Genomic DNA, 21,667 nt, shown 5'->3' with positions numbered 1-21,667 from the left:
CAAACCTACATTATTTTATCCTGCGGTTCATATACATAATAGATTTGTAGATATTTTCACTTGCACACCCCATGGACACAACAGGTCAGCATACCATTTCCATTCCTGACTGGCAACTTCTATTTCAGAGTGAGTTTTACTATTGCTTGTCCCATTGCTCAAGCCAGACACTGTGAATGTATCCCTTTTCTTTCATCAAGTCTTATTTACTCTACCTAAGTAGTCAGAATCCACCTACTTCTTTGAATTTCCACTAATACACTCTAAATTCAGCTCATAACTTCTCACCACATTGCTGCCAAAGATCCTTATCTGTTTTGCTCCCTTCCAATCCATTTTTCACATGACCAAAAACAAGATCTTTCTGAAATATAGTTATCTGTTTAAAAATCTTAAGGGCTTTTTGGAACTTCTAGGATACAGTCCATACTTTTAAATAAGAAAAGAATCTTTATCATCTAGTCTATGCTTTTTCTCTTAAGTCTTTATCTGTTGCTATGTGTCCCTATCCCTTGCTATTAACCTGCAGCCATATGAAAAGATTCTGATGCCAGAGGGCATAATGCTGTTTGCTGACTCCTCTAAACTTGCCAAGATAACTCTTCCTTATACTTCCCAATTCAGTTCAGGTGTTATCTCCCACAGAGAGCCCAACATAGGCTTGAACTCATGAACTGTGAGATCATGACCTGAGTTGAAGTCAGATACTTAACTGAATGAGCCACTCAGGCACCCTCAAGGAAGCCTTTCTAAAAATCACCTCATACATTTCCCCATACCACACACACTACATCTGGGTTAGGTATACTATATGCTTCCTCAGTACCCCATGCAAACGGGGTCTGATCTCATGGTAGAAAAATATTGACTAGATTGGAAGTTACTCAAGGGGAGAGTGGAGTCTGGCTTCTTCTAAGCCCAGCTTCTTCTAAGTGGCACACAACAGGTGTTAAATAAATGTTTGAATAGTAAATAAGTAAAGGAAGAATGGACTCACATTGAATGAAAGGCACAAGGTTTATGAAAATTATTTTCACGGCTTTAGAGACTTTTTTATTTCTTGGTTCACTGCTAAAAAACATAGTTAACTTAAATCTGACTGAAAGAAATTGCGGTGTTACTGATTGGACATAAAAGGATGAGTGGATTTTAGTAAAATGTCAATGCAAAAAGTTTTACCTTTTTAGCCAATCTATTCTACCCACTCAGTTTTTCTTAACAGGGATAGGTCTTTACAAACTGTCAGCTCCGAGTTGCCACTCTGAAAATGGTATGACATACCGCCTCTTTGCCTCTGGCATATTTTAGCTCTTCATTCCACAATTGCTGTTGCTCAGCCTCCAGGTCTTTGGTTAATTTATTAATAGTCTGCTGCAGTTCATTCCTTTCATGATTTATTCTCTCAATGTCTGCAACTGAGTACTTCTGGTTATCAACAATATTCTGTAGGCGAGTATTCTCCTGTTTCATTGTCTCATATTCTAGTTCTGCATTGAAAAAAATTTGTTAAGTTCTTTCAATTCATACAAAGAAATTGATGCCATTATTTAATAGAGTTGATTAAGATTTCTAAATTTCCAAGTTATGTATATATATATTTTCTCTTCTTTTTTGGGGGGGATAATTCTATTTTTTTTTTTAATTTTTTTCAACGTTTTATTTTATTTTTGGGATAGAGAGAGACAGAGCATGAACGGGGGAGGGGCAGAGAGAGAGGGAGACACAGAATCGGAAACAGGCTCCAGGCTCTGAGCCATCAGCCCAGAGCCTGACGCGGGGCTCGAACTCACGGACCGCGAGATCGTGACCTGGCTGAAGTCGGACGCTTAACCGCCTGCGCCACCCAGGCGCCCCGGGATAATTCTATTTGATCTCACTTTGTTAATAACATTCCTGAAAGATGGTACAATTAAAGTTTTATGTTAAGAACATATTTCCCTATTGGCTTGCTATGATTTTCAGAAAGTGCTATATGAAAAAAATATGGCCCCACACATAATGATTAGGATTGAGAATTACTACACTTAAGAGGGATAGTCTGGGGGCGCCTGGGTGGCTCAGTCGGTTGAGCGTCCGACTTCGGCTCAGGTCACAATCTCGCGGTATTCTGAGTTCGAGCCCCATGTTGGGCTCTGTGCTGACTGCTCAGAGCCTGGAGCCTGTTTCAGATTCTGTGTCTCCCTCTCTCTCTGCCCATCCCCCGTTCATGCTCTGTCTCTCTCTGTCTCAAAAAATAAATAAACGTTAAAAAAAAAAAAATTAAAGGGGCGCCTGGGTGGCGCAGTCGGTTAAGCGTCCGACTTCAGCCAGGTCACGATCTCGCAGTCCCTGAGTTCCAGCCCCGCGTCAGGCTCTGGGCTGATGGCTCAGAGCCTGGAGCCTGTTTCCGATTCTGTGTCTCCCTCTCTCTCTGCCCCTCCCCCGTTCATGCTCTGTCTCTCTCTGTCCCAAAAATAAATAAACGTTGAAAAAAAAATTAAAAAAAAAAAAAAAAAGAGGGATAGTCTGCTGGTATTCAATTCAAATGCTTTTAATACTCCAGTATGATTCTCTTCAGTAAGTCAGAAAACCCACAAGTTTTTCACAAACAAACAAAAAATTTGTATTTAAATACATCTTGTTTCACTGACATTTTCAGTAGTTTTATCAGATATTAAGTAACTATAATGGTTAAGTTCTTGCTTTGTCTATTTACCAAAATTTGTAACAAAAAATGACTATATTGTACTAAGACAAAATGGTACTTACAAACAGGAAATGATCATGCAAAGAGAAAGAAGTTTTCAAACTTAAAATATTTGGGGTTATACAGAATAGTGTTTTCTAACCTTTTGTTATTCATAGCTTATAAAGAATATGATAGTACTTTTAAGCAGTCTGGGATAGGTGGACGAGGAAGTTCATGACCAAAGGGGCCATGAGAATCACCCCAAAGGCTGACAGGATCAAGATCTTGGCTTTGTTATAACTCAGTTTTAGCACTATACTTGGAAAGCTCCAATCTGAGCTCAAAATAAATTAATAGTTGGTTTAAGTAAAATTTTTTATATTTATCACAGGAATCTGCACAAAAAATCCACAATGTACATTATCCATACAGTTTAAATAGGTCTCTTTCATTCTTGGCCACAAATGACTTTAAATAATCAATAAAGTTAAAACACTCAGAATAAAAACATTTTAGATTAAGTTATCAAATTATCTCAAACTAAGTCAATCTGGAATGGTAAATGATTGCTAAAGTATCTCTTTCACCTCTTCAGCTTGTAATTATTGGAAAAAAATTCTCACAAGTAGAAAGTATGAAAATTGTCTTAATTAAATACCAATGAGGAAGACAGAGTATTAATATTATAAATTATTGATTTAATTACAAATATTGCTGTAATAAAAAATTAGTCTATGGCTTCTTGTCATCACGGAGAACAAACATTAGGGACCAAGTGTAAATTAGAGTTGGTTTAGAGTAAATCTAATATATGTAATTAGAGTTTGGAAAAAAATAAACTGATTAAACAAATACCCCAGACAAATATCATCCTTGACTTGACAGATGGTCAATATTCCATAGACTAAGAAATAAATCAAATATCCTAAGGACTATCTACACAAATCCTATGTGGGAAAGACACAGCCTGTAAAATCCTACAAGAATAAAACTGAAGCAGGCAAACACCTGGAAAAAATAGCACAGTAGGTCCACAGAGTTATTCATTTGGTAAAGTGCCATCCAATGGCTCTGCCTTTTATGGATACCTTTCTTTGCTCTCCTTCTGGCACTACAGAACTATCAATTAATTCATGTGTCACAGTATTATTAGAGTTTTATGACTGATACGTGCTTATGAAAACAAAGTTAGGAACACACAAGGATATAAACAAACGTTCTTTAGTTGGGCTCTTCCTTACAGAGAATTATAGTAGTTCCATCTTTTCATCTTACTTTCCAATCAGCTTAAGCTGCCAAGTAGCTTAGGAGGCAGTGATGGATCATAAGATAATTGTAGTAGACTGAAGCCAGCAAAGATTAAAGAATCTGGTTTACTAATTACAAGGTGGAATAGAATAAATATTTATATCAGGTAGTATATGTTCTTAAGTTAGGTCCCTCTTTGCTTCAAAAAAATCAGACACCTGAAAACACGTTAGAAGGTACAGTAGGTTGACTAATTAATGGCCACCCCAAGTTACGTAGTCCAAATCCCTGGAATTTATAAACATTTCCTTATTTGGAAAAGGGGCTTTGCAGGTATAATTACATTAAATATTTTGAGATGAGATTACCCTGGATTATCTAGTGGGTCCTAAATGCCATCACAAATGTCCTTAAAAGATAGAGGCTGAGAGAAATTAACATAAAGAGGAGAGACAGATACACAGAAGAGGCAATGTGAGGATGAAGAAGAGACTGGAGTGACATGGCCAAAAGTTCAGGAATGCCAAGAACAACAGAAGCTGGAAGAGATGAGGAATGAATTCTCCCCTAGAGTCCTTGGAGGAAGCTTAGCCATGCTAAATTTTGGACTTCTAGCCTTTAGAACAGTGAGCCAAAAAATTTCTATTGTTCTAGTCCATCAAATTTGTGTTTTTTGTTTTTTTTTTATAGCAGCCTCAGAAAACTAATATATGTAGAAGGCACTGAAAACTTGGTAGCCTGCTATAGCCACTCACCATTAAAGGAAAAAAGATATGGATGACAAAGCTCTCTCTGCATGTGATAAACCCCAGGAAAGTCCACATTCCAGTCTGAATGTCTTCTTTTAGCATTCATTGGTTGTACTTACCTACTCTAGAAATTTCTTCATCAAGACCATTCAATTTCTGGTCAAGAATGGCTGAATGAGACTCCAAATTGCTCATGTATGCCTGATATTTTTGAACATCTGCTTGTAAGGAAGTTTTCAGTTTTCTCAATGACTCTAGACGATTCTTTAAAAGAAAAGAACATATTATTCTTATTGATAACCATTCCATACTTACTTAAAAGTGACACAATATTATTTAAATTCATCTTAGAGAAAAGTATATTACATTTTCCTTTCACTTTTAGAGGAAGTCAAAAGAACTAAAAGGAAACTTTGGCATTACTACCTAATTAAGATGTACTTTTCAGGAAGTCAGTTTGGGATACAAAAAGTCAAGGGCCAGGATGAAGGAGCAAAAACATTTAAAATCTGATATTTTACAGAACACTCTAGATAGTTCAATAGTATAATACACAAAATAAAATTAGATATCTGGATATTATCACTTAGCTTTTAGAAAACCCTAAGAATATAATATATTATATAAACCCACTTAACACCATTCCCTTTTCATTAACTACATAACTCAGGGCTTCTTGTAAATAGTGTTCCCTAGAGGTGTGTAACATGGGGACCTTGTTCAAAAGATCTTTTTGGTCTTATGTAAGTAGGTTAGACTCTTTCATCATATTGTGAACACCATTAGCACAAGACTGATCAATCACAAGGGAAAACAAAGCTCTAGAGACACCAAACATGTTTTCATGGGGAGTTCTGTCCAATGTAAAAAAAAAATTAACTTTTAAGAAGCTTATTTTGCTATTTATTTATATCTTAGGGAAAGAAATAGCTGGCGTTCTCTAAGGAAATCCAAAAATCCAAAAGAGCTAAGTATATGAGCCTACTGATAATAAGCATGTTTACTAACCGGTTCTTTTTCTCTTTCTTGTTCCAATCTTGCAATCTGTTCATTCAATGCTTTGTTTTTTGCTGCTAATGATTCCAGCTTGGAAGCATCTACATTAAATAAATCCTCTGGAGAGAAAACCCCAAAACTTAGTGAGATCTCAATTCTGTCTAGAAACATTTTCCCCCAGGTTTTCACCACTGGTTTCTCCCTCACTTCCTTCTAGACTGGTCAAAATACTACCAGTGAAGGATATACTACCCTCTAAAATAGCAAACCTTTCCCTTTACTACACTGTCTATTCCCTTACCTTGCTTTATTTTTCTTCATAGTACTTGCCACCCTTTGGTTTACAGTTATTTGATTATCATCTCTGTTAGAGGTAGCCTCATAGAGCAGGGATTTTCTATCTCTTATTCATGACTGTATTCTCAGTGCCTAAATGGTGGCTTGCCCAATGTAGGCATATAATAAATTACTGTTTGAATAAATGAATACTATTAATTGGCTTAACTAATTATAAAAAAAAAAACCAAAAACTTCACTAGATGCTTTTTATATTAGATCACTGTGAATTTTCCTCTTTTAAAATGAAACATCATTTACCTTGGTCCCTTTCTTATGTTGGACAAGTTGAAGTTGTCCTGTTACTTCAGCAAGATACATCCCATGGCAACATAAGGGAAATGCTTTCAACTTTTCTGCCAGTAGTGGCAAGGTGATATTCTCCTGTTTGGATTGATTCCATTGGATTCCACTGATTCAATTAAATTTATCTATTTTACCCACAGTTCTACTATTTTATATACAAGACTATGTCAATAAAAGGAAAGAAATGTAAAAGAATACCTCTGGAACATTTTAGAGTTAGCTAGTATATACTGAATGTCACTAGATTATCACTGAGTGGAAAAATAAAGAATTTTTTTCTTTGGAAATATAATGGCCCATTAATTTTAATTACTCAAACAGTAAAGCAAGAATATTATAGGGATATCACAGGAATAACATTTGGTGATTATCTTCTGTTCCTGGTAGTGTGTTTGATACTTTATGTACACAGCTACCTAATCTTGCAAAACTTTGTTAGAGAGGTTAATTAATTTGTTAAGGTCACATAGGCAGGAAGGGGTTTTGCCTCAGGTCTGACTCTAACATCAGCATTCTTTCAGCTTAACTAACTTTTCTCCATCAAAGAAACAATGAAGACAAAAATCAGTAGGCATCCAAACAAATTTAGAATAGCTCATCTAAACACTGGGTGTGGTTAAATAAGCTATAGCTCCATGAATAGAGTTTAATACATGACTAAAAGCATGCACACTAGGAATGAGAACACTTACTCAGCTTTGACTGCAACTCTGTGTTCATCTCTTCAAAGCTGTCGGCACCAGTCATGAAACTCTCATAGCATTTTATGGTGTAGTCCAAAAACAACTGATTGGGTTAAGCAGATTTTAGAAAAAGCCATTATTCTCTATTTAGTGTGTTCCATTTTTCTAAGTGGGAATTTAAATTTGAATTAAAAAAAGAAAGGTCAAGACTACTAAGTAGTTATATGAACTCCTATAAATGAGACACAAACCTAGGATATATAATTATGTTACACAGACTTGCTTAGTCTGCTGTTTCTAATGTGAATGAGAATGAAAAGAACACTTAAATTTGGATAATGGTGATTTTTAGTAAAGAAACCACACCTTCAGAATTTTGAGGTCAAATAAGGAAGCTTATTAATAAACGTAATTCAGGGGTGCCTGGGTGACTCAGTTGGATAAGCCTCCGAGTTCGGCTCAGGTCATGATCTCATGGTTTGTGGGTTAGAGGTCCACGTAAGGTTCTGTGCTGACAGCTCAGAGCCTGGAATGGAGTCTGCTTTGGATTCTGTGCCTCCCTCTCTCTCTGCCCCTCCCCCCCTTCTTGCTCTGTCTCTCTCTCTCAAAAAAAAAAAAAAAACATTAAAAAAAATAAACAAATTCAACATAAAATGCACATTTACCTTTAGGGATAGATCATCCCTATGAATGAACCTTATGAAAAAGGTAAATGAATTGATGATCACCTAGGTACAATCAAACTGACAATGTCTAGCTGTGAAAATCAGAATGAAGGCTATAAATACATTGTTACTTCAGTCTCAAAAGTGGCATGGTTAGTAGAGATCTAAACAGTAGAGTACTAGAATCCTTAATATTTATCCAAAAGAAAGTAACACTACAGTTTGTAGTTATGTGGTGCTTTGGTCACTTTGAAGATGCATACTTTGTTAGGAGGTGAGGATGGCTGATCAGAATTTTCCAAAGCCTAGATGAAAGAAATATCCCTCAAGACAAACCAATTCCCTTTGAGCGGATTCTCTAATTAAGCAACCTTCATATTATTTGGTTGATATGGAAAGGATACCCTGAATAGCATTCTTCTAACTGGAAAGGTATACCACTAATGATAAATTAATACATTTTCATTCTCTTTCAGATCAGTCTCTTATGAATTTGGTGACAATGAATCAGTTTCTTTAAGTCTGGTCAATTTTGATTTTGCAGATTAAAAAAACAAATTGAATTTCTGCAGTCAAATGCTCTGTCAGTAACAAACTGAATTTCTGGATCTACAAAGCTGAGGCAAAGAATCTGGTGAAACTGGATATTTTGATAACCCTCTTTAATTAAAAAATAGCACTTTATAATTTCCAAAGTGCTGCTTTGTATATTTTCATCTGAAATAATAGCTAAAAGAGTGAAAATACCTTTTACTGGTTTAACCTTTAGGATAAATATAAAAAAAATAATATTTAATAAATGCTGTAATTATATTTGGCTTGAAAACTGAGGTACAACTAAATCTAGTCCAGTACACATATTGCAACATGGGAGGAAAATTCTCTCAAGTAGGATCAAAGGCTTTCTAACTATTTCACCAGCAGGGGTCATTGCTGAAGCAGTAAAAGGTAGGGTTACTCTCTGTTTAAAAACACCCCAAAACAAAAAAACTCAGATACCTCTTTGAACTATCTCCCAGGTAGAAATAAAAGATGAAACTGAAGTTCTTGCCACTTTCGAGGCAGATGCTCAAAGAGCGTAGGTTAGAATTAGAAACAGAAAATAGTTTTTCTTCTTAGGGACCTGCATGGTGATCTTTTACATGTACTAGGGCACATTAATGTTTAATTTCAATATTATAAACTATTCCTTGGAGTTGGTATTTGCTCCATTTACACACATAAATTTGCTCATTTTAGGAAACAGGGTGGGGTTAGTTACATAGTTTCAGTTCCAATAAAATGTGGTTTGGGAACCAATTTTGACCACCTGTTTACTTTTATCTCAACCCCTTTTTGAAGTGATAACTCAGATCTAAGTGGCAATATGCTTATCTAAAAAGGCCAAAACAAAACAAAAAACCTACAATGTAATATTTTAAGACTCAAAGATTATGCTTTGTATTGGCAAAGAATTATATTAGACTTATGTTATCAGTATTGATATCTTCATTCTAAAACATAAAGAAATATTACATCTATACATAAAATAATGTTATGATTTACTTCTAATTTCATTGCATTTTTAACTTAGTTAACATTTCAATTTCCTTTTTTTTTTTTAATATTTATTTTTGAGAGAGAGAGAGAGAGAAAGAGAGTGAGTGTGCACTCGAGCATGAGCCGGGAAGAGGCAAAGAGAGGGAGACAGAGGATCCGAAGCAGGCTCAGTGCTGAAGCCCCGATGCAGTGCTTGAACTCACGAACCATGAGATCATGACCTGAGCCGAAGTCTGATGCTTTACTAACTCAGCCACCCAAGAGCCCCAACATTTGAAATTTCTATGCCTACTTAGTTTTAAGAAATTACAATGTGATTCCAAGAGTAAATCTATTAATATTTGTTTGCTTATTATTTATTTATTTATAAATGTTTGTTTATTTTTGAGAGAGAGAGAGCACATAAGAAACTGAGGGGCAGAGAGAGGGAGAAGGAGACAGGATCCAAAGTGGGTTCTGTGGAGATCCAATGTGGGGCTCAAACTCATGAACCATGAGATCATAACCTAAGCCTAAGTTGAATGCTTAACCGCCTGAGCCACCCAGGCACCCCTCTATTAACATAAAAAAAAAAATCAGTTTTAGAAGTTTTTCAGGAAGCAAAAAGACAACTTATACGAAAGACTAATTTCAATAGTGACACAGTTAATAATACCAAGATAACTCTCATGTTTGTGGTACCTTATTATGCATAATTCCATCTTCAGTTTCTTCTCCCCAAGGCTGTCCATCATCAAATAATGGTGAGCTTTCTTTCATGGCGGTATGTAACTGATAAGTACACAAGCAACATATTTAAGTTGATAAAGGTTAGGAGAAAAACACATAGTTTTCATGTTTTGACAAATCTGTTTTAGTGTCATTTTTAGAAGGATTTAAATTACTGCATGAATGAAAGTCTCTTGAGACGTTATTTTATTGAGGCTTAAAATATCCTTTTGATATTTCAGTAACTAAATCCACTAGGATTAAAAAAGGATAGATTCCATATTTAGTTCTATAAAATATGCTGATCTTTATGCTGCTATTAATCCATTGAAAGCATATATATACATTTTAATGCAACTCTGAGAATCTAAAAAAAACTTGCCACAGGTGAACCAGAAAGATTATGAATTCAAGTTTGGTGCTTACATATCAACAACAGACTCCTTTGGTATGTATAAATATGAACTTCAGATTGATTATAATAGAAAATCTTTAGAAACACAATTGTTTAAGCTTGAAAATGAAAAATAGAGATTATAGCAAAATATTCAGATATTTATAATTGATAAGCTAAAAAGAAAATGGCTAAAAGTTTTTAAGGCAAAGAAATTCCATTTTGGAACACGTGTTTTTATATTTTTTGTTTTCTGAGAGAGAGAAAAAGAGAGAGCAAACGAGTGGAAAATGGCAAAGGGAGAGAGAGAATATTAAGCAGGCTCCACGCCCAGTGCACAGCCAATTGTGGGGCTGGATACCACGACCCTGAGATTATTACCTGAGCTAAAATAGAGTCAGATGCTTAACCAACTGAGACATCCAGGTTCCCCTATAAGTTGTTTTAAAAATATAACCTTCCAAACATGAAAAATACTCTAGAAAACATAAGTGAATTTGCTATAAAATATAAATATATAAATGTGTATCTAGTATAATGCACACTAAGCTTCTAAGAAAAGGACTATGCATTAGGAATGTAAAAGAATGTGGTTTCTGCTAAAAATGTTTCATTAACTTTTCTTATCCTAGGACTTACACACCAGATTCCTGAGCGAGAATATTGTTCTTAGCCCAGAGCTGCTTGCCGTATCTACACCTTTCCTATTCCAAAGGCAGTCATAAGACTTTTTTGTATATCTAAGGTGGATGTAGGTGAGCTCTATCAACTCATCCTTTACTTCTTCCTTTGACAAGGTCTCAAGTGACAATCAGATTTAACTAAATCTGAAAGACATGTATAGCAGAGCCCAAGATTAAGAACAGAATCTTCTACCTTGTCATTGGGGTAGATAAAGAAAGTGCTGTCATGTCAAAAGTCCACGTGAATATTGTTGATACTCTGCAAAGTTCAAAAAGACCCTTATACAGGGACAAACGACTCTGCCCAGGCAGGGGAGTTAATCACTGCTCGGTTGTAGCTCCTAGCCCCATCTGACCAGAAAGCCTAGCTGGGACACCTGAAAAGCTGTTTGGCTCACAAACACTTAGAATTAAGAGCCTGGAAGGCAGAACTGATCATCCACAGAGAAAGCTGGTGACCTCATTTGGACAGAAAACTTGGGGCATGGGTTGGCTTAAGTGAAGACCACAAAGAGCCTTTGGGGTCTGTTCTTCTGCTCTGCTCAGGCAGGGGAACTTATTCACGACCCCACCCGTTGCTAGTGTAGCTTCTGGCCCTGGCCAACCTGAAAGCCTAGCTGGAGCACCTAGATAATAACTGCCTAGCTCAGGAGCATGTGAAGAGAGCTTGGCTGGGGCTTTGTTCATTTGCAGAGCCAAGCCAGCAAACCTAGTCTGGCCAAAGGTTTGCCTGATTAGCTACCCAAGAAGAATCCTGCTGGTCTTGGGGTCTGTTCTGCATCCTTCTTCTACTCTGGTAGGGAATCTAATCCACAGCCCTGCCCACTGATGACTACAGCCTCCAACCCTCCTAACCAGAGCTCATGGAAATCTCAGTAGCCCACAAAGCCAAATATAGCCTCTGGTCCCACCTAACCAGAAAACCTAACCAGAGCACCTAGGAGTATATTTAGCTCACCCTGTAACTCTGATTACAGTGGCACTGGAGTAGAGAATCTGACTGGTTGCCCTACCATCTGCAGGGCTGGGATGGTGGCCTGCTAGGCCAGGGAACTTAGAGCATAGTCCTGCCTAGTTTGATCCCCAAACAAGAGTCTTTCCAATCCTGGGGCATGTATATGCCCCCCTCCCCCCCTTCCTAGGCATGGAATCTAAGTTGCTGTCTTGTCCAGTGCTCTTTACACTCTTCAGCCCACCTGACCAGGGAACCTAATAAGAGGATATGTGAGGCTGTGTGGTCCATCCTACAGCCCTACTGACAGTGACACTTAAAGAGAGAGCATAGCTCATGGCCTTCCTTGTATGTAGACAAAAATCAGTGGTAGCCTCTTCTGACCAGGGATTTCAGCACATACTTATACCATTGGTTTCGGATCCCAAACAAGCCATGGAGGCTTTGGGGCTATTCTCCTGCCCCACCAAAGCAGGGAAGCTAATTTTTATCACTGCCTACAGCTGAGTACAGTAGCTGGTCCCAACTATCTAGGAAGCCTGACCAGGAAATTGTGGAGCCTACCCTATAGCTTCACTTGGACAGGGAACCAAGCCAGCAGTCCTCTCTAACTGTTCTCAGACAGCAGCACTTCCCTCTCTCCCCTATCCTCAGAGCATGGACAGTGACCTTTCCCAAAAACAGACCTTGATATAAACCCCACGTTTATAAGGACACATCTAAAAACCCAATCTGAGCTGACTGGTAAAGAACTGTCTCTGCCAAAGAGATCCTCTCAAGTGTGGAAGAAGAGACCACTTACTCAAATGTGCAAGTACCATCACAAGGAATCAAGGATCATGAAAAATAAGGTAAACATCGCACTACCAAAGGAAATGAATAAAACTCCAATAACTGACCCTAAAGAAATGGAGATCTATGAACTAATTCAGAATAATCCTCTCAAAGTGGATTAGTAAACTATAAGAACACAGAGCCAACTAAACAAAATTAGAAAAATGATACAAGAGGGGCGCCTGGGTGACTCAGTCAGTTAAGTGTCCAAATCTTGGTTTTGCCTTGGGTCATGATCTTGTGGTTCATGGGTTTGAACTCTGTGTTGGGCTCTACATTGACAGCATGGAGCCTGATTGGGATTCTCTCTCTCCTTCTTTCTGTCTCTCCCCTGCACTCTCTCTCAAAATAAATAAACATTTTTTTTTTTTTTAATGAAAAACATGTGGGGCGCCTGGGTGGCTCAGTCGGTTCAGCATGCGACTTCAGCTCAGGTCATGATCTCACAGTCCGTGAGTTCGAGCCCTGCATGAGGCCCTGTGCTGACAGCTCAGAGCTTGGAGCCCGCTTTAGATTCTGTGTCTCCCTCTCTCTCTCTCTCTCTCTCTCTCTCTCTCTGTCCCTACCCTGCTCGTGCTCTGTCTCAAGGATAAACAAACATTAAAAAAATAAATAAATAAATAAAAGAAAAACATTCAAGAACAAAACAAAAAATTCAACAAAGAAACAAAACTATAAAAAAAATTAAACAAAAGATAGCTGAAAAAAAAAACTTATCTAAAGAATTAAATAGAGTTTCAAAATCAGAGTTGACCATGCAGAAGAATCAGTGGGCTAGAAGACAGGACATTTGAAATTATCCAGGAAGAGAAGCAGAAAGGAAAAAGAATGAAAAAACAGTGAAGAAAGACTATGGGACTTATGGGTCATCATCAAATGATACAGTATCTGCATTATGGGAATCTCAAAAGGAGAAGAGAAAGAGAAAGGGACAGAAAGTATATTTATTTTTATTAAAAAACATTTTTTTAAACTTTATTTTCAGAGAGGTGGAGACAATGTGAGTGGGAGAGGGACAGAGAGACAGAGGGAGAAAGAGAGAGAATCTCAAGCAGGCTCTGCACTGTCAGCACAGAGCCCAATGTGGGGCTTGAACTCAAGAACTGTGAGATCATGACCAAAGACGAAATCAAAAGTCAGATGCTTAACTAACTGAGCCACCCAGATGCCCCATCAAAAATATATATTTAAAGCAATAAGAGGTGAAAACTTTCCAAACCTGGGAAGAGAAATGGACATCCAGATCCATGAAGTTCAAAAGACCCCAAATAGGTTGAACCCAAACTGGGCTATGTTGAAACATATATTGAAAGGAAAAAAAAGGTTAACCCCAAATTCATTATCTGGCAAAACTGTCCTTCAGAAATGAAGGAGAGATATAGGCTTTCCAAAACAAAAGCTAAGGGAGTTCACCACCACCAGATCTGCCTTACAAGAAATGCTAAAGGGAGTTCTTCAAGTGGAAGCAACAAAATGCTAATCAACATTGTAAAAACATATGAAGGTAGTGTAAAACTCACTGGTAATGATAAACATACAAAGTCTGGTTTTCTAATATGGTACTGTGTAATTAATTTACAACTCTAGTTTAATAGTTAAAAAACAAATGTGTTAAAAAGAACCATAACTAAAATAATCGGTTATCGGAAACACAATATAAAAAGTATGTAAACTGTAACATCAATAACCTAAAATGTAAAAAGAGAAGTGAAAGTGTAAAGTTTATGAAGTTGTTGAAATTATCACTTTAAAATAGAATGGTATAGTTTTAAAGATGTTTTATGTAAGCCTTATGATAACCACAAGGAAACAACACAAAGTAGATACATAAAAAAATGATAAAGTCAAAGCACGCTGATACCAAAGATCATCAAACTGCAAAGGAAGATAGTAGAATAAAGACCAAGCAGAACAACAGACCTACAAAACAGTCGAAAACAATTTAAAAAAAATGGCAATAGGTCCTTACCCGCCAATAATTACTTTAATATTTGTTTATTTTATTTTATTTCATTTTTAATATTTTTGAGAGAGAGAGAGAGAGAGAGAGAGAGACAGACAGACATAGTGTGAGCAGGGGAGGGTCAAAGAGAGAGGGGACACAGAATCTGAAGCAGGCTTTAGGCTCTGAGCTGTCAGCACAGAGCCTGATGTGGGGCTTGAACTCACGAACCATGAGATCATGACCTGAGCCGAAGTTGGACTCTCAACTGAGTGAGCCACCCAGGCACCCTTCGCCAATAATTACTTTAAATGTAAATGGATTAAACTTTCCAACCAAAATACACAGAATGACTGAATGGACAAAAAATAAGATTCAAAAATATGCTGCCTACAAGAGACTCAATTTAGTTTTAAAGACACAGACTGAGAGTGAAGGGATGAAAAAAGATATACCAGACAAAATAGACTTTAAAGTAAAAATGGTAAGAAAAGACAGTGAAAGTCATTATATAATGACAAAAAGGTCAATTCACTAAGGAGATAAAACATTGGCCCCTGGTAGGCTCTGTGCTGATGGTGTGGAACCTGCTTGGGATTCTCACCCTCCCTCCCTCTCTGCCCCCACCCCAACTGGTGAACTCCCTCTCTGTCTCTCTCAAAATAAATAAATAAACATTATAAAAAATATAAAACATTTGTAAATATTTATGCAAACAACATTGGAGCACCTAAATATATAAAGCAAATTCTGTCAGAACTAAAAGGAGAAATAACAGCAACACAATAGTTGGAGACTTTAATACTACACTCTTAACAATGGAGAGATAATCCAGACAGAATAAATAAATAGCAGTTTGAAAACCCTACAGACCAAATGGGACTCAACAGACACTTACAGAACATTCTATACAACAACAGCAAAATATACATTCTTCTCATGAGTACAAGGAAAATTTTCTAGGAGAGAATATATATTACGTTACAAAATAAGTCTTAGTATGATCAAGTATCATACCAAGTATCTTCTCTAAATATGAAACTAGAAATCAACAACAGGAGGAAAACTGGAAAAGTCATGAATACATGGAAGTTAAACGTCACTCTCCTGAACAACCAATCTATCAAAGAAGAAATTAAAGGGGAAATGAAAAAGTATCCTGAGACAAATGAAAATGGAAACACAGCATACCAAACTTATGGGATGTAGCAAAAGCAATTTTTAGAGGGAAGTTTACAGCTATATAAGCATATACCAAGAAAACAGAAAGATCGCAAATAAAGAACCTAACTTTATACACCTCAAGGAAGTAGAAAGAGCAGAACAAAATAAATTCAAAGTTAGAAGAAAAGAATCAATAGAGTAGAAACAAAGAAAATTGAGAACAAGAAAACAATAGAAAAGATTACTAATACTGAGTTGGTTCTTTGAAAAGATAAACAAAATCAACAAACCTTTAAGCTAGACTAACCAAAGAAAAAAGAGATGAATACCTAAACCAACAAAATTATAAATAAAAGAGACACTAATACTGGTACCACAGAAATACAATGGATCATAAAAGGCCACTGTGAACAATGTATGGCAAAAAAATTAACAACATAGAAGACAGATAAATTCTCAGAACCTTACAACCTACCAAGACTGAATCAGGAAGGAGAATATCTGAACAGGAAAACAGATCAATTATTAGATTGAATCAGGAATCTAAAATCTCCCAGTGAAGAAAAGTCCAAGTCCAGATGAATTCACTGGTGAAATTTACCAAACATTTAAAGAATTAATGCAAATCCTTAGAATCCTTCGAATGATAGGGAATAATCCCAAACTTATTCTATAAGGTCAGCATAACCCTGATACCAAAGACAGATGAGGACACTATAAGAAAACAGGCCAATATCCCTGCTGAATATAGATGCAAAATTCTCCATAAAACATTAACGAACCAAATTTGGCAGTGCATTAAAAGGATCTCACCATCATCAAGTATGATTTACTGCAGCATGCAAGGATGGTTCAACACGCATGAATCAATAAATGTGATATAACTCATTAATAGAATGAATGAAAAAATCATAATTTCAGCAAACGGAGAGGCAGCATTTGACAAAATTTAACATCTGTTCATGATAAAAACTCAGCAAATTAGTTATAGAAGAATTGTACCTCAACATAATAAAGGGCATATATGAAAAGCCCACAGCTAACATCATACTCAATGGTAAAAGGTTGAAAGTTTTTCCTCTAAGGTCAGAAACAAGACAAAGGTGCCCACTCTCAACCACGCCTATTCAACTTAGTACTGGAAGTTCTAGCCAAGAAAATAAAACAAGAAATAAAAGGCATTAGAATTGAAAAGGAATAAGTAAAATTATGGCTATTTATAGATGACATGATTTTATATATAGAAAATCCTAAAGACTCCATAAAGAACTGTTAGACCTAATCAATGAATTCAGTAGTGTTGCAGGACATAGTATTAAAATATAAAACTCAGTAGCAGTTCCAAATACTAATGGCAAATTATCTGAAAAAGAAAGAAAACTACACCATTGACAATACCATCAGAGCAATGAAATAATTAGGACTGAATTTAAATAACAACGTGAAAGATCTCTATGTTGAAAACTATAGGACATTGATGAAAGAAATTGAAGACACAAATAAATGCAAAGATAATCCTGTGTTCATGGACTGGAAAAATTAATATTGTTAAAATGTCCATACTACCCAAAGCCATCTATAATCTACAGACCAATGCAATCCCTTTCAAAATTCCGATGACATTTTTTTTTTTTTTTTTACTGGGGTAGAGAAATAATTCTAAAATTTATATAGAAGCACAGAAGACCACAAATACCCAGAGCAATCCTGAGAAAGAACAATGTGGGAGACATTATACTCTTTCAATTTCAAGCTATCTTATAAAGATATTTACAATACAATGAAATTAAAAACACAGTAGAGAAAAAAGTAGAATTTTTTTTTTTTTTTTTTTTTTTTCCAAATCAGAGACTAAAGGAGCCATCCTAAGTCTGGCTAAATTTCTAGGATTCTTAACTGGGAAAGATAATTAGAACAAGAGGCCTATGATTTCTCATTGATTCTAACACTGTTATAGTGTTCAATTCTACCACCTCAAGCAAACCAAGATAGGAAGGAGGGGATTTCAACCTATATAACACACTTGGAGGCATCTCAAGGGGTCTCTCTCCAACAGAAGCCAATACAGGTACTCCATGAGCTCCTGCATCACTGTGGAAATGCTATCTCCCAATCACATAGAATGACATAAGCTGCTTAGTCAAACAAGGGTAAAGTGTTCTTCTGACAATACAAGGATTTGGTGGTGGGAACAGAGAGGTAGCTATCCACTGCCCATGGATATCACTGAGAAGAGACAAACTGAATGCACAAATGTTATATATAAAGTTCAGTAAAATGTGAGTTGTATTAATGGGCTATAGTATTGGATTTCCACTCCTATCTTGACAATGGTGGTGCTGCAAGTACTGAGATGTCTTTTGGGTCAAAATCCATCCATGTAGTGCCTGCCTGTATTTTGTTAAGGGATTGCCAATAGCCAAGAGAATGCCAGGGGGACAGTATTAGTTTTAAGGATTCCAAGCACTAAGAAGGACAGGAAACTCGGAAACTATAAAAGAAGAGACTGAATTAGACTAGATAAAATTTTATATTTCTCAACAGTCAAAATACAGTAAATAAATCAAAAGAAAAAAAAGGAAAAAAATAATTGCACCATATCCATAAGAGTTAATTTCCCCAATTTGATTGTTTTTGATGTACAAAATGGTGCTCCTACAAATCAGTAAGAAAATAGAAAAATGGCAAAAGACAGGCAGTTGTAATAAATGTGAAAAATGTTCAAGTTGAAAACAAAAATTGCAAATACAAAAAGATGATGTCTTTGCTTGTCACGTGTTCATTAAAAATATTGATAAGCTAACATATAAAGCATTTAATATATAAAGGCTCAAATTAATAGCAGAAGCAAAAAAATGAAATATAAAATAGGCTAAAAAAGCACACACACAAAATATCAATGACAAACCATACAAAAACATAATTGCTTTAATAATATATATATTAAACAAGCTTTTTTTTTTCACCTCTCAAATGGTAAAGATTTTAAAATAATGATGTGAACAGAGTGGGAAAATGCATATGCTCACACATTGTTGAGGAGCTTTTAACTGGTGCAAGTTTTCTGAAGGGGAATTTGTCAGTATATATCCAAAGTTAAAAAAAAAACACATTAAATTGTGCAGCAAAAATCCATCTTTAAAACTACAGTCCAGCAACATTTTTAAATTGTTGTCTCTGAGTTGTGGGGATTATGGGTACATTACTTTCTGTGTGTGCTTTTCTGTATTTTCCAAAATTTTTTGCAGTGAATATGGATTTCAGTTAAAAAAAGAGAAAAGAAAATTATGTATATAAAGGAAGAAATAATTTCCTACTAACTTTTTTTAAAAAGCTTTAAAACCTTGTGAAAATGATCTTCTTGCCAATGTGTTACTTACTTCCTCTCACCTCTGGAAGCAATTTATTAACAGTTTGAAGAACTTAAAATCAAATGTGCTTTGAAAAATTAAAACCGATGCAGACTGTGACATAACTAGCAAAAGAAAGACTGAAAGAGAAATAACACTACCTTGAGGGGAAAAAAAAATCTTTTCTACATATACATTTTAAAATGAAAAATCAAATACCTTGATGCAGTCTATTAGCCAAACCAAAGCTGCCACAATGTGCGGCCATGTATGAGGGGCCCCCACTGTATACATGGAGCTTTTGGATAATGCAAAAGGATACCTATGAAAAATTGGGAAAAAAAATAAGCTAACAATGTTCATTTTGTGAAAATAAGGGCTAAATTAAGCACGAAGTTACATTAGAAAAATTCCACATATATATCAACAGTCTTGACTTGTTTAGAAGTAACATATTTATCAAGATTCTGTCCTTGGTTATCTTATTCTCAAATGATTTTGTGTATTTTTTGGTTTCTTCTCTGCAGATTACTTTGTACATATATCCCTAAAGCTGCAGAGCTTGATTTACAACCAGTATATTGGACTTGTAAAAGATTGTTTGTTCCCTCAAATTCAATGTATTCCAATGAGTGTACTCCTCATCCTCAAATCCATCCTCTTTGTGTTTATTCTACACAGCCCTTCTTGACTTCATCCCATCCCACTTTCTCCAGCGCTTCAATCCTGTCTTTTTTGCTTCTATAGAATCTGTCGAACCCAGCCCATCCTATTTATTTTTCACGTCAGTAGTTGGAAGGCCTTATGATCTATCATCTTCAATAGTCCAGGAATAACCTCCAAACAGTGGTTTTTCTCTCCTTTTAAATTTATCCTAACATATGCTGCCCACAGTGACCAACTTAAAAGATATGATTTCTCTGACTCAAAATCTTCACAAATCAATTGAGTTTGATTCTTCTCTGTGTTCCAACAATCTCTTTAGGCTAATAAGAAATATAACATACAAACCCAAGATCTTTAAAGATTCTTGGAACCTCTTCTTCAAACTTTGTGTCAGGAAGTTCATATGATGGGCACAGGAAACCATAAAGAAAAGTGAAGATCTTTAGGAAGTCTTTAACAGAAGGAGCTTGTAGAGATTTCATGGATACGCTATACGCATATCCGTTTTCTGTAAGAAACTACAATAATTTTTATGAAACGTCAAACATTTGATAATAGAACAACTAGTGGAAAATACTTAAGAGAACATTAAATACCTCACAGAGTTGTCGAATACACTGCTGAATGAATGCTTTGTCATTAAGTGGCCTTGGGTCCTTGATTTTTTCAGAACTGGAAAATATACCAAATTGACTATTCCGGGATCCATGTCCACTCGTTCTGGAAACATAAATAGTCAACACTATTTCCTTCTGTGGTCAAGTGTAAATTATTTCAAGGTGATTTTATATTTTAATAGCATCAAACATTAAAGTTCAATTCTTTTCTCTTATTCAAAGCAAAGAAAAAGAGCAAACAATGAGAAGTATAAAGTGAGGTGGAAAGAAAAATGCACTTGTGGTGCTTTGCATTATTAACACTTATACTATCATCTAAACTTTGAGTCTACTAGATCTTCTGTATCAACCATTCTCCAAGTCTATCCAATAATCTAAATCCTTTCACCATCCTCTTTAGCTTTTCATCATCGCTTCTTCACTCTCAACCCCTTCATTTGCCATCATTTCTTGTGGGAAAATTGCTTTTGAGATGTTAAAATAGGTTGTGCATGCTTTTTTTTCATGAATATTTTGTGTCATGCAATATTATTTATCTGATTTTTATTTACCATAAATATACAGGGTTCTACTTTTTAGTTATTAATGGATACAACATATATGCTCCATTTTAAGCCCTCCCCCCCTAAACAAAACTTTGTTTATATCTTTATAATGGTTCCTTTTGCCTAACTTTGGGGCCCAATTTAGCTAACAACTGTAGTTTATTAAGTATCCTGAGAATAATAATTTTTCTTATTGAACAAGAGCCACAAAACTAAGTTGCAATGAACATTGCTCTAACACCTGAACTCCGTTCATCAGAGCTTTATTTCTCCCTGCAAATTTGCTTGTTGCTTGCAAGTTCTCTCCTGCCAAGGCTCTAAAAGTTCTTTAGCTTGGGCCTGGATTAATTAGCTATTTTTCTCCTGACAATTTGCTAATTTGAAAACCACTTTTCTACATACTGCTATTACTTAATCTTTAATTTTTTTTTTTTTTACCATAAAAGGAATATGTGTATAGACTTGGCTCTTTTTCTTTCTTTTTTTTTTTCTCTCCACGTTTTTATTTATTTTTGGGACAGAGAGAGACAGAGCATGAACGGGGGAGGGGCAGAGAGAGAGGGAGACACAGAATTGGAAACAGGCTCCAGGCTCCGAGCCATCAGCCCAGAGCCTGACGCGG

General features: G+C 35.9%; 1 protein-coding gene across 2 annotated transcripts in view; it reads right to left on the bottom strand.

Annotated features, from left to right (window-relative positions):
- Nucleotides 1–21,667, bottom strand: part of NDC80 (NDC80 kinetochore complex component) — a 62,700-nt gene that overhangs the window by 36,697 nt on the left and 4,336 nt on the right. The window contains exons 4-11 of one of the 2 annotated variants that reach the window (XM_040479280.1): nt 20,480–20,603; nt 20,229–20,401; nt 19,437–19,539; nt 9,872–9,961; nt 6,996–7,089; nt 5,674–5,780; nt 4,785–4,929; nt 1,282–1,487 (exon numbers count right to left, since the gene is read on the bottom strand). In XM_040479280.1, the coding sequence (XP_040335214.1) occupies nt 1,282–1,487; nt 4,785–4,929; nt 5,674–5,780; nt 6,996–7,089; nt 9,872–9,961; nt 19,437–19,539; nt 20,229–20,401; nt 20,480–20,603 (1,042 nt within the window). Of the gene's footprint in view, nt 1–1,281; nt 1,488–4,784; nt 4,930–5,673; nt 5,781–6,995; nt 7,090–9,871; nt 9,962–19,436; nt 19,540–20,224; nt 20,402–20,479; nt 20,604–21,667 lie in introns of both variants that reach the window. The other variant, XM_040479281.1, reaches the window with a different exon arrangement.

This window comes from Herpailurus yagouaroundi, unplaced genomic scaffold (genome assembly GCF_014898765.1).
Source record: "Herpailurus yagouaroundi ecotype Mexico unplaced genomic scaffold, PumYag 142, whole genome shotgun sequence".
In the NCBI taxonomy this organism is placed as follows: domain Eukaryota; kingdom Metazoa; phylum Chordata; class Mammalia; order Carnivora; family Felidae; genus Herpailurus; species Herpailurus yagouaroundi.
Note: the sequence above shows the minus strand (reverse complement) of the source record. Positions and strands in the feature narration are given on the sequence as shown.